At 41.5% G+C, this 13,207-nt stretch overlaps 1 protein-coding gene across 2 annotated transcripts in view; it reads left to right on the top strand.

The window, feature by feature from the left end:
• The window catches only part of tmem176 (transmembrane protein 176), a 31,370-nt gene extending 19,415 nt beyond the window's left edge, over nt 1-11,955 (top strand). Inside the window, exons 2-7 of one of the 2 annotated variants that reach the window (XM_078266873.1) lie at nt 1,620-1,748; nt 2,522-2,632; nt 2,774-2,830; nt 4,999-5,139; nt 5,943-6,059; nt 8,675-11,955. In XM_078266873.1, coding sequence (XP_078122999.1) covers nt 1,623-1,748; nt 2,522-2,632; nt 2,774-2,830; nt 4,999-5,139; nt 5,943-6,059; nt 8,675-8,734 — 612 coding nt within the window. In that variant the 5' untranslated portion in view covers nt 1,620-1,622 and the 3' untranslated portion in view covers nt 8,735-11,955. Of the gene's footprint in view, nt 1-1,619; nt 1,749-2,521; nt 2,633-2,773; nt 2,831-4,992; nt 5,140-5,942; nt 6,060-8,674 lie in introns of both variants that reach the window. The other variant, XM_078266864.1, reaches the window with a different exon arrangement.
• Nucleotides 11,956-13,207: the final 1,252 nt, after the last annotated feature.

Below are 13,207 nucleotides of genomic sequence, written 5' to 3'. Positions count from 1 at the left end.
AAGGAGTTCAAGTACCTTGGGGTCTTGTTCGCGAGTGAGGGGACAATGGAGCTGGAGATTGGTCGGAGAATCGGCACAGCAGGTGCGGTATTACATTCAATTTATCGCACCGTTGGACGTAAAAGAGAGCTGAGCCAGAAGGCAAAGCTCTCAATCTACCGGTCAGTTTTTGTTCCTACCCTCACCTGGTCATGAAGGCTGGGTCATGACCAAAAGAACAAGATCCAGGGTACAAGCGGCCGAAATTGGTTTCTCAGGAGGGTAGCTGACGTCTCCCTTTGCGCCGAAAGGAGCCAGTTGAGGTGGTTCGGGCATCTGGTAAGGATGCCCCCTGGGCGCCTCCCTAGGGAGGTGTTCCAGGCACGTCCAGCTGGGAGGAGGCCTCGGGGGAGACCCAGGACTAGGTGGAGGGATTATATCTCTAACCTGGCCTGGGAACGCCTCGGGATCCCCCAGTCGGAGCTGGTTAATGTGGCCCGGGAAAGGGAAGTTTGGGGTCCCCTGCTGGAGCTGCTACCCCCGCGACCCGACCATCGATAAGCGTATGAAGATACTGCTCTGTGAACAGCCAGCCTCTTTAGCAATGACCTTTTGTGTCTTGCCCTCCTTGTGCAAGGTGTCAATAGTCGTCTTCTGGACAGCTGTCAAGTCAGCAGTCTTCCCCATGATTGCGTAGCCTACAGAACTAGACTGAGAGACCATTTAAAGGCCTTTGCAGGTGTTTTGAGTTAATTAGCTGATTAGAGTGTGGCACCAGGTGTCTTCAATATTGAACCTTGTCACAATATTCTAATTTTCTGAGATACTGAATTTGGGGTTTTCATTAGTTGTCAGTTCTAATCATCAAAAGTAAAAGAAATAAACACTTGAAATATATCAGTCTGTGTAGAATGAATGTATACATTATACAAGTTTCACTTTTTGAATGGAATTACTGAAATGAATCAACTTTTTCATGATATTCTAATTATATGACCAGCACCTGTATAGCTCCAACAAAATATCTTCTGTCTAATGTTAACAGTTTCCAAATGTTTCAGCAACAGTAGGGTAAAGTTCATAGGAATTCCCTTATATGGCAATCCATAAGTCATAGTTGTAAATCTTCAGACACCACACTGCAAACCCCGCGATGAAGCCATGATGAAACCGCAGTTTTTGCATGTTCCTGCAATTTTTACAAGTTCCCGCCATTTCATCACAAAAAATTGCATAAATATCCCGCATATTCCATCGCATTTTTTAAGAAAACGTGCACATAACGAAGGATTTTTGCCCGCAACAATCACAAAAAAAGTCAGCATTTTTCTGGAAGGACTGACAATACAAAAACAAAAAATCACTGGTAAAACAAAGTCATCAGAGTCCTGCACACGCTGAATGATTTCATCTTCCTCAAAAAGAAAAGTCTCTGTTGGGCCTTTTTATAGGCAGCATCTGTGCTGCTGTCAAAAGATAATTTGCTCTCAATGATGGTTCCTAAATATTTATATTCATTTACTGTCTCAACATTCATGTTCTGAATAACAGTTTGTGAAACATTGTGCTGTGATCTATCTTCTTTGTGTGTTTGTTTAAAACATTGCATCGTGTGATGTGCTGGCTGTGCCTGTGTGCAGGCGATGGCGGTGGAAGTTAGCAGGGATCTGACGGTGCAGATACTGCAGGATGTGAACGCTGCCAAGCTAACTGACAGACAGCAGGCGGTGCGCGCTACTGTCAAGAGAGGAGAGCCCAAATGTCTGGGGGTGAGTCCAGAACTGAGCACACAGAGTGGGAAAGGGATGAGTGGATTAAATTAAGAAAAGGACTTTGCTCATATTTAAGGAAAGGTACATATTACATATTGTGAGACGTCTGGGAGACAGATGAGCACATCAATATCATTGTTGCATCTCTGTGTATCTGCTGCTGAGATCCAGGATGTGTTGAGCCTAGCTTAGCATATTGACTGGAATCAGGGGGATACTGCTAGCGTCCTTCAAAAGTGAAAGAGTAGACCTTAGAGGTGCTTTGTGGAACTTATCTTTACATTCAGTGTTACTAACCAAAACATGTGTGTCCTTGACCTCGAACATTAAGTATTTTTTTCAATCCAGCAGTATTTACATCCTAACTTTATTTTCTAACAGGCTTCTTCCTGTCTTTGTTGGTGCATGTATTGGTGTGTTACAGCCACCTGTAGATCAGTGTGAAACATGCTGTACATGTGTGTGTACAGCATCACACATGCATCCTCAAGCACGTGCATGAGACAAACTAAACAGAGAGCACTCATAGAAAAACAGCTCCAGAAGCTGGATGGATAACTTTACATTGGACATTGAAGATTTGAAGGTGGGGTGAAAAACAAAGGTTTTGCTAAATATCAATATTGAAAAAAATAATAGTGATGTCAAAACACACACACATACACACACAACGTATTAATAAGAAGTTTATTTAATGTAGCACTTTTTACAAAGTTACAACGTGTGTGTGTGTGTGTGTGTGTGTGTGTGTGTGTGTGTGTGTGTGCCAGGTGAGCCAGGTGATGCTGGGGCTGATGGTCATGTCCTACTCCATTCCTCTGCACTTCACTGAGGTCACTGAGGTCATCCACCTGGGAGTTCCATGGTGGAGTGGCCTGACGGTGAGTCTGTGTGTGTGTGTGTGTGTGTGTGTGTGTGTTCTTAAAAAAAAGTCAACATGAACTTGTCCCCCCCTGTGCTGACTCTCTCCTGTCTCCTGGGTGTGTGATGTCCCCCTGTGCTGACTGTCTCCTGTCTCCCAGTTCATCGCAGCAGGAGTGGTCGCTATCATCTTGGACAAACACAGCACCATGAAGAGTGTGAGTCTATAACACATATACATGCAGCTAGAGTTTGTGAGTGTGTATGCATAGTTAAACACACTCTCACAAGCTCACGTTACTGTATTGTGTCAACAGTTAACTTCATTTAATATTGCATGTGGTGTTTTCTTTTGCGGGGTGCAAATGTTCCACCAAAACAAGTTCCTTCCTGAGACTATTTAGCAGAGTCACCGTCGCTGCGTCCGGAGCTTAGCGCCACCCAAGACGATTGTGATTGGTTTAAAGAAATGCAAACAACTCAGAGCGTTTTTTCTCCTATCCCAGAATGCATCTGTAGTGTAGCCAGACCTCTCCACAGCGCTGTGGAGATAGAGCTGGATATTTATATATATATTTATATATATATACAATGGGGCAAAAAAGTATTTAGTCAGCCACCAATTGTGCAGGTTCTCCCACTTAAAAAGATGAGAGAGGCCTGTAATTTTCATCATAGGTACACTTCAACTATGAGAGACAAAATGAGAAAATAAAATCCAGAAAATCACATTGTAGGATTTTTAATGAATTTATTTGCAAATTCCTCGGGAAAATAAGTATTTGGTCACCTACAAACAAGCAAGATATCTGTCTCTCACAGACCTGTAACTTCTTCTTCCTCTGGCACCTGTTTGAACTTGTTATCAGTATAAAAGACACCTGTCCACAACCTCAAACAGTCACACTCCAAACTCCACTATGGCCAAGACCAAAGAGCTGTCAAAGGACACCAGAAACAAAATTGTAGACCTGCACAAGGCTGGGAAGACTGAATCTGCAATAGGTAAGCAGCTTGGTGTGAAGAAATCAACTGTGGGAGCAATTATAAGAAAATGGAAGACATACAAGACCACTAATAATCTCCCTCGATCTGGGGCTCCACGCAAGATCTCACCCCGTGGGGTCAAAATGATCACAAGAACGGTGAGCAAAAATCCCAGAACCACACGGGGGGACCTAGTGAATGACCTGCAGAGAGATGGGACCAAAGTAACAAAGGCTACCATCAGTAACACACTACGCCGCCAGGGACTTAAATCCTGCAGTGCCAAACGTGTCCCCCTGCTTAAGCCAGTACATGTCCAAGCCCATCTGGAGTTTGCTAGAGAGCATTTGGATGATCCAGAAGAGGATTGGGAGAATGTCATATGGTCAGTTGAAACCAAAATAGAACTTTTTGGTAAAAACTCAACTTGTCGTGTTTGGAGGGGAAAGAATGCTGAGTTGCATCCAAAGAACACCATACCTACTGTGAAGCATGGGGGTGAAAACATCATGCTTTGGGGCTGTTTTTCTGCAAAGGGACAAGGATGACTGATCCGTGTAAAGGAAATAATGAATGGGGCCATGTATCGTGAGATTTTGAGTGAAAACCTCCTTCCATCAGCAAGGGCATTGAAGATGAAACGTGGCTATGTCTTTCAGCATGACAATGATCCCAAACACACCGCCCAGGCAACGAAGGAGTGGCTTCGTAAGAAACATTTCAAGGTCCTGGAGTGGCCTAGCCAGTCTCCAGATCTCAACCCCATAGAAAATCTTTGAGAGAGTTGAAAGTCCGTGTTGCTCCAGCAACAGCTCCCAAAACATCACTGCTCTAGAGGAGATCTGCATGGAGGAATGGGCCAAAATACCAGCAACAGTGTGAAAAACGCTGTGAAGATCTTACAGAAAAAGTTTGACCTCTGTCATTGCCAACAAAGGGTATATAACAAAGTATTGAGATGAACTTTTGTTATTGACCAAATACTTATTTCCCACCATAATTTGCAAATAAATTCATTAAAAATCCTACAATGTGATTTTCTAGATTTTCTTTTCTCATTTTGTCTCTCATAGTTGAAGTGTACATATGATGAAAATTACAGGCCTCTCTCATCTTTTTAAGTGGGAGAACTTGCACAATTGGTGGCTGACTGAATACTTTTTTTGCCCCACTGTGTGTATATATATATATATATATATATATATATATATATATATATATATATATATATATATATTTAACACGTCCAAAGAAATGTGACCAGCTAAAACACATTTTGGGTTAAAGTCCAGCTCTATGTCACTGCATCTGTTCTTGTACTGCTGAAGCTGCTCATATTACTGCTAGACTTTTCTGCCCCTGTATAACATTTGAAATGTGTGTGTTTTTTCAGCTGCAGGTGTGTTTGCTGGCGAGCTTGGTGTCCACTGTGCTGTCAGTGGTGGCGGTGATCATCTACTCTGTAGACATAGACAGGAACCCTGAGGTGCTCTGCGTCAAGACGCAGTATGACAGCTGTAATGAGGAGCACTACGCCACGGTTGGTACCAGCCGCAGTAATGTCACCATGCACCATGCAGACAACACAGCTGAACGTTTGAAATACTTCAACTGTAAAGTGATGCTGCAGTGTTGACCCAGTGGAAATGTTGATTAGTGGGGGTGTTCTTTTGGAGACGCCGAATATTAGTGCAGTCCAAAGGAGGGCATCAGGGACACTTTCTGTACTTCCTCTGCCCTGCCGGACTCTGGCCCCCCATTAAATACACAATGACTCTTCATCAGCTCTTTTATATGACTGTAGTCCCTCAAATTGAGGGGATAGAAAGAAATTGTTAACATAACTTAAATATAGTCATCATATTGTCTTGCATTATTTTCCCCTGCCTGTTTTTGCTTGGAATTTGCACAGACTTGCATATTTAATGATTCCTGAACATGACTGTTTTGGTCTGCATCTCCTCCTACAATTTGAATGCCACCAAGACAATTGATATGTCAAATGATATGTAATTCTTTCAGTCGTTGACTGAGTGCTATGACAACTTTTTAAAATATAGCACACTGATCAATAAGCTCAGTATAAAATAAACGTGAGGTGTTAAAAATTGTGTAGATGTAGACAGTGCCAGGATAGCTTTAATCTATAAATGAAGAAGAAAAAAAGAACCTCCCTGTGAGAGACGTTTACATAGAACTGGGGATCAGATAAATTCATCGAAGGAAAATCAATAAATAAATCCTGTCCGACCCCCTCCCGGCTGCTGTCCTTCCTGATCCATGTGTCGTGTTTGTGTTGCAGTGACAGACGTTAATGCGTGTGCTTTGTGTCCTTTACAACAGAGGCTGAGCCGGGGGATAAAGTCGGCCCTCCTCGTCTTCACCCTGGCCCAGACAGCCATCTCAGCTGTGCTCGGCTTCCTTCTCTTCAGGCACAGACGCGGCTTCGGACAGTACGCTGTAAGACTCCAACTCTTTCTCTAAGAGCTTCAATTCAATTCAACTTATAGTATCAAATCATGACAAAAGTTATCTCAAGACACTTTACAGATAGAGTAGGTCTAGACCACACTCTGTAATTTACAAAGACCCAACAATTCCAGTAATTCTTTCCAATGCTCATTGGGCTGTAAGACATGTTGCCCTTTTATTAGTGGTGCCAACTTTTTCTTCAGAGAGAGATATACTGTATATATAATGAATTAAAGTCAACCTTGATATTGTGTTAATATTCATATTACTGTTTATTTCACCACCTGGCAGTGGAATGAGGCTGCTGAGATGAGGTGGGTGCTGTGGTCACCACTCCATCTTTCCTGCCTGAGTTCTGTTAGCTGTGCTGTTTGCTCTAGCTTCATCGTCTGCTTGACGTTTACCTGCCAGTCCTTTCACAGACGTGTCCATGCTTTGCTAGCAGTGCAGCAGAATCATGCAGCATTTATTTATACAGTATTCATGGTTGCTGCCCCCCCTCATGTTATACTTCTAGGCACGCCCCCCAATTTGGGAACCACTGCTATAAAAGCTGATCAGTCCGTGTGGTCCGCTCTAAATCTGGTAGACATTCAGTTGGACCACGTGTAGTTGTTAACATGGCGTGAGTCCTTACCATGACAAATGTTTGAGTAAGATGGAGCTTTACCATCTCCAGGCTGTTCTGAACTCTGCTGTTCTGAACATTAACAAAAGAGCACACATCACATCTGTTTTAGCCTCACTTCACTGGTTACCAGTCCAGTATAGAATTCAATTTAAAATCCTGGTCCTTATTTTTAGAGCCCTGTATGGTCAAGTTCCTCCCTACATCTCTGACTTGATACAGCTTCATACTCCCACCTGTAGTCTGAGGTTATTAGGTCAGAGGCTATTAGTGGTTCCCCGCACTCATTTTAAAACTAGAGGGGATCGTTCATTCCAAGCAGTGGCTCCTAGGCTGTGGAATGTCTTGCCTCCCTCTCTACATTGTGTGAATTCTGTTGAATCTTTTAAAAAGCAATTGAAGACTCTGCTATTCAAGCAGGCTTTTAGTTATTCAAAGGTTTTTTATGGTTGTTTGTTGTGTTTTCTATTTGTATTTAAATGTTCTTGTATTTTACATTTTATTGTGAAGCACTTTGCGATTTTTTTATGTGAAAGGTGATTTACAAATAAACTTTACTTACTTACTTACTTACCATGACAAATACTCCCACTGTGGTAAGGAAGGATTTTAATTAAATATCCAAATCCTGCAATAAAACCTGGTTCAGCCTGTCTAACCGACATGAGAGAATGTCATCCCACTGTGTGACAGTGCTGACAGAAACGTTCAACGTGGAAAGTTACTAAATTTCTAAAGACGCAATCCAAATCAGTGAAAGAGCTACCAGACAGAGCACAGTATACACAATGACATTATTAACATGCTGACATGAACGTTTTTCAGCTAGTAACAGTTTTACAAGGCTCAATTCATATGTGATACATGCCAAAGGATTTATGTCACTGTCTTGTGGCTGTTGCTATGGTGATGAAGTCAATACTAGCTGACACTGACACTTTGTTTAATGTAAATGGACTGTATTTATAAAAGACTATAAAAAGTCTTAATGACTACTCAAAGCGCTTTAACATAGTACAGTACATTAAGACGTTGGCTTCTTCTGAATATATAAGTAGTTGACAGGACAACATGGCTGGAAGTTAAAAAAACTCAACTTAAGTCAAGTACGGTTAACCAAGCTACTGTGGGTCAGTGGGGGTCCGGGGCCTTGTTGATGAGGCTGACTGCTGAGGGGAAGAAACTGTTCTTATGGCGTGAGGTTTTGGTCCTGATGGACCGCAAGTATGTACAGCCGAGTTCAGGGGGAAGGGAAGGAGAGAGAACACAAAAGGAGGGTACGGGTTAGGTTATACTTAGGAAATGAAGAAATGAAATGTAACAAAACAATTTCAACAACAGTATATTTTCCACTTTGCTATAGCTTTTTTGTAGCTCTGTAATATAGTCAAGGGCGTAACTTTGGGTTCAACATTGGGGGGGTTGAGTTCTCCAACGCTCTAGCACATGTATTGAGAAAAGTGACAAAAACATCGGAAAAATTGTAGAAAAAAAAACTGAAGAAAAAAAACTCATAACATGGGAAAAGGGTGGGAAAAAAGTAATCAGAAAAGGCGACAAAAACAAAAATCAAAAACATTGAAAATGCTACAAAAACGTCCAAAAAGGTAACAAAAACTTTTTTTGTAACCCCCCCCTGTAAATTACGGCTAGGGACGGAAGGAATAGGGACAATCTTATTTTTCTTATAGTTAGTTAGACGCCACTTCTTTCTAAACTATCAGTTTGCGCCACCCATTGGGAATTTCTACAGCTTCCACCAATATCTAATATAAATCAGTCAGCCACTGGAGATGTGTCCCAGTTCAGAGACCGCCTTGTCCAAAGTCCACATTTCCAGACTGAATTCAGTACATTATGAGCACAGTGGGCTGTCCTATGCTTTTTCAGTGTACCTGAATGCATTTGAAAACATTCTGATATGAGAAGAGAGATGTCATGTATGCTTACTGTCTCTTTCTGCTCTCTTTTCTAGTCTCTCACTCAGGCTGCTCCGACCACCTCCACATCACTCAACTCCTCCGACCTGAACTGACCAATCAGTGGACCTGTAGGATCACTCCTCATCCGAACCTCTTCCACAGAGCCGACTCATCCCCTGTTCTATGTGCAGTGACTTTGACTATATGCTTGTAACTATGACTTATTCAATTTTATTTATAGTGTCAAATCATAATGGACGTAATCTCAGGACCCTTTCTAGATACTCTAGGTCTAGACCCAACATTCCCCCAAGAGCACAGTGCCACCTGATATGTGACCCGCTGAGAGCGTAGCTTTCTAAGGCTTTTTGTGAATATTACATTATATAACATGTCAGCCAAGTGATTCAAAACTTTAATAAGCAACAGAGCTATAGTAAATAAAATGGAATGGAAGAAACAATAAGGGCTCCTGCACACTGCCTGCGTGGAGTGAGCGCGTCAGCTGCGTGGCGTGTCCGTTTTTTTTTCAGCTCCCATGTTAACAGGTTAGAGCTTGTCTCAGGTGCCAAAAACGCGTGCATGCTAGAAATAGGACCGACGCCTATTTTTCACGCGACATGCAAGCGTGTTGGAAGCGTTTCCAGGCAAAATAGAATACGAAAATATGTTTATATGTACACAATACATGCGACACAAATACATTTAATAAATGACATTTTGATGTTTGAAAGTCTCTAGGTTTTGACATAAATGCAGATATAAATGTAATTTAAAAAAATAATACTAAATAATTATCAATTTTCAAATATTGCACCTGTCAATACAGAACGAAATATTCTGTAGCCTATTTTGCCGTCAATACTGCCGACGTTGTCTTTGCTTAATCAAATATATGGTTGAAGAACACGCTATTATTTAATTTTATCAATGGGAAAAGATGTACAGACAAGGCCAGCAGCAGCAGCGCCGTGTTTCTGGTGTGCAAAGACACGCCACGTAACCAACACGCAACAGAAATGCCATGCTCACACCACGCAGGCAGTGTGCAGGAGCCCTAACTCTTACACATTGGCATGATGGTTCAAATATGACACCTTGAAAGATGCATTAAAGTGGACAGACTGACACATGAATAGACAAGGAGATTGCTTTTTCCTTGGTAAAACTTTTGTGGCCATGAAATGTGAAAATGTCTCCTGATAATGGTACCAAACTTTCTGGGTGGTAGGATGCAGAGCGCAGCAGGAAGTGGCTGCAGGCTCTCAGTGCACCTGGGGGACGGATGGAGACAGAGTGGGAGAAATGGTCTTATACACCAAATTACTGATTGCTTATGTATTCTCCTCCTTTATGACACACTGTCAACACATAAACTGTACATTAAAAGCTCAAAGCTGACAAATAATTTAAATACCCCTGCATTTGGAAGGGCCAGAGGGTCTTGGTCTGGAGACTAAGGGGAAGAAGGTTCTATGTTCTGCTCAGATCAAATTGAAACTTTTTGACCATGATTGTAATCATTTACACATAACTGTAAAGCGTGATTTATGGTTCTGAGGAGGCTCCATGCAGAGCTTTCACCATAGCCTACGTAAGTGGCCTGAACTTTATACTTCAAGTGCTTTGGTGTGTGATTCGATCTCTTTAAGAGAATAGCAGGGCCGGGATATGTGTGTGTCTGTGTGTGTGTGTGTGTGTGTGTGTGTATGTCTGCATGCGTGTGTGTGGTAGAGCGAGTGACGGTGATTAGCTTCAGAGCGAGTAGTGACTCGAGAGGCATAGTAAGAGAAACAAAGTGTCTCCCCTGTTCTTTCTGACCACGGTGGAAAATCTGTAGCAGGAAAAGTTAACCCTCTCCTTGATTTCATGTTGTTTATGAAAAAGGAAAACCAGGAAATGAGTCGGGGGGGGGGGGAACATAGAGTGTTAAAGAAATGGACCAACAGATCCTGTTGCTCTGGACGGAGGCCAGTGAAGGATATTAGAAGCACTTTTCCGGTGAGGGCTGAGCACAGGTGATGGCAGGGTATGTCTTTCCCCTCGTCTTTAGAAGGGAACGGCTATTGTAACACTGTTTTATAGCCCATGTCACATCTTTCCCTTTTCTGTTTGACTAAAATGAACTAAAGCACACGGACGCTGAAGAGTAGAGCTGCTAAGGCTGGACAGCATGTGTAACTTAATCATAAATCTGACTAGTTAATGTACTGTTAATATGTTGACCTGCCTTTTTAATTTGGAAAACTTACAGCTAATGTAAGTGCACGTCCCTACTTATGTACCCACGGCGTAGATTTAACCATTGTGTTGTCGACCGTGCATCGTCCTCCCGGGTCAAAACTGAAAATCACTTTTTCTAACATGGTCTCTTTTGGCTCTTTTTTCAATGTTTTTGGCACTTTTTTGACGTTTAATGCTTCTTTTCACTACCATGTATTAACACCACTAACAAAAACTAATTACTAGATTTACACTTATTTTTGGAATTCATGGTCAATAAAACTCATTTATAGGAAATGATACCTAATTCTTGAGTTAAAAAGCTGAAATTATTAATTTTTTTTGACTAATATTAAAGGAAGGATAATCACAGAATGGCATATGTCAATGTTCAGTCAAGATACTGTTTTTTCAAATGCAAAAAAATTGAACAAAACACACAGAATTCAATGAAAGTATAGATTTTTATTTTAGGTATTTAAATTAGGTAGTTAAAAAGAAACCCGTATTTCTGATATAGACATTTAGACAACGGGTCAAAATTGACCCAAAGACAACACAAGGGTTAACGCAGAAGCATAAATCACGGTTAAGTGTAGTGTCAGCATCATGCTGCAGGGATGCTTCTGATTGACCTGATTTAGATGTAGTCTGTAGGAAACCTGCCACTTTGGATAAGTTTTACCATCAAGCCAGGGAGTTCAATACATAGCCAAAGTGCATTCAAAACAGTTTATTTACTCATTTTTAAATTATAATTTTTTTCCATGGAGGGAGTTTGCTCAGGATCTGATGACATGCAGCTCAGTAGTTTCACTGCATCAGCTCCACACGTTGAGAAACAGAAACCTCACTTCCATACGGTTATAGCTCCATGCTCCCACACAGAAACAGAGCCCTCTGACCTCCAATCTGTTTCTTCAATTGAAGTGGTTTTGTTACAGTGTTCTGTTTTTCTCACTTTTGGAAAAGATATATGTATTTTGTACGAAGTATACATTATGTGCACTGTTTTCTTTTTCTAGACTGTTATACACGGTAATGTTATAAAAATATTACTTTACTTTATTTTGTACAAAATAAAATCTTATGTACATAAATATGAAATCAACCTGTGGCCCAGTGAGATACATTGTGTGTAAGTGTGTGACAGAGAACATATGGGGCTGTTGGGATAAAACAGGCCTTCAAATGCCCTGATACCACTACATGAATCGAGCAGCGACTCTGCCAATGTATCAATTAACGCATCACACGGGAATTTGCCCACCCGACACTGCATTTGTTCCCGGGGAGATGGACCCGTGCGTCTCACCACTTGTGCTCAATTGAGGTCTGTAAGCCTCAGCAACCGTACAGACTGCGCACAATATAGCAATATACAGATGGCGACTGCAAGTATTAGTAGTAAGTGGAGTTTTCACACATTCTACGCCCTCGTGTTTATCAGAATGTATTAAGTAGCCTACAAGTAAATAGTTAATAGCATTTCCCGTTGGGGTTTTGGCCTTTAGATGTAAAACATTATCCACATGAATGATCAAACTTTGATGGTGTATCAGCAGTTTTTTTCAAACCCTGTTCTCAGGAATTTGTGATGTTGCAGTCACCAGAACTACAGTTTTTTTTCATTTGCTAACACGCATTTCTCAATATTAAGTTCCCTTTTCCAGAACTTCTCAGTCAGGGCATCAGCAGTCAATGTGAACTCAGCTGTGGATCCCTTTTCATTGCTTTGACACAAAATGCATTCAATAACCACATCGTTCAAAATCCATCAACTCTTTTTAACCACCACCAAACCTCTGTATTTCCGCTTCATTTTGCACAGGTTTACATACTATTGTAAAAACTGTTCAATTTAAATAACATAATAACAATTTCTGTAATGAGACTACTTTGATACATTCTGCTTTGTCTACATTTAAACCGAAAGTTAAAAAAGAATGCATAAACTCCTAATTGAAATCTACAACACTGAGTGCCCATTTTCATTCCTTGATGACCTTGATGGCACATTCTCGCGCCAAGTTCCTTTTTATATATCACACCGTGTGCGTGAAAACCAGCGTACGCAACTTTAATGCATATGGAACCTGGTGATCTTCTGCAAACCCTGTATCATCCAGCATGCATTGTGTCCAAGAGGAACATCTGATCATGTAAAGTATCCACCTCCACGAGGAAAAGAGTTCCTCTACGGGCTGGGGGAATGGAGAGTAAGGTGGAAGGGAGGGCTGTAAACCACTGTGTGACTGGAAGACATGGTGAAGGCCACATCTGCCCCATGACGACACAGTCTGGTCGTCAAGGTCATCAAGGAATGAAAATGGGCACTCAGTGTTGTAGATTCCAATTAGGAG

The sequence above is a fragment of the Sander vitreus genome, chromosome 2 (assembly GCF_031162955.1).
Source record: "Sander vitreus isolate 19-12246 chromosome 2, sanVit1, whole genome shotgun sequence".
Classification (NCBI taxonomy): domain Eukaryota; kingdom Metazoa; phylum Chordata; class Actinopteri; order Perciformes; family Percidae; genus Sander; species Sander vitreus.
The sequence above is the reverse complement of the archived record's forward strand: the minus strand, read 5'-3'. Positions and strand labels throughout refer to the sequence as shown.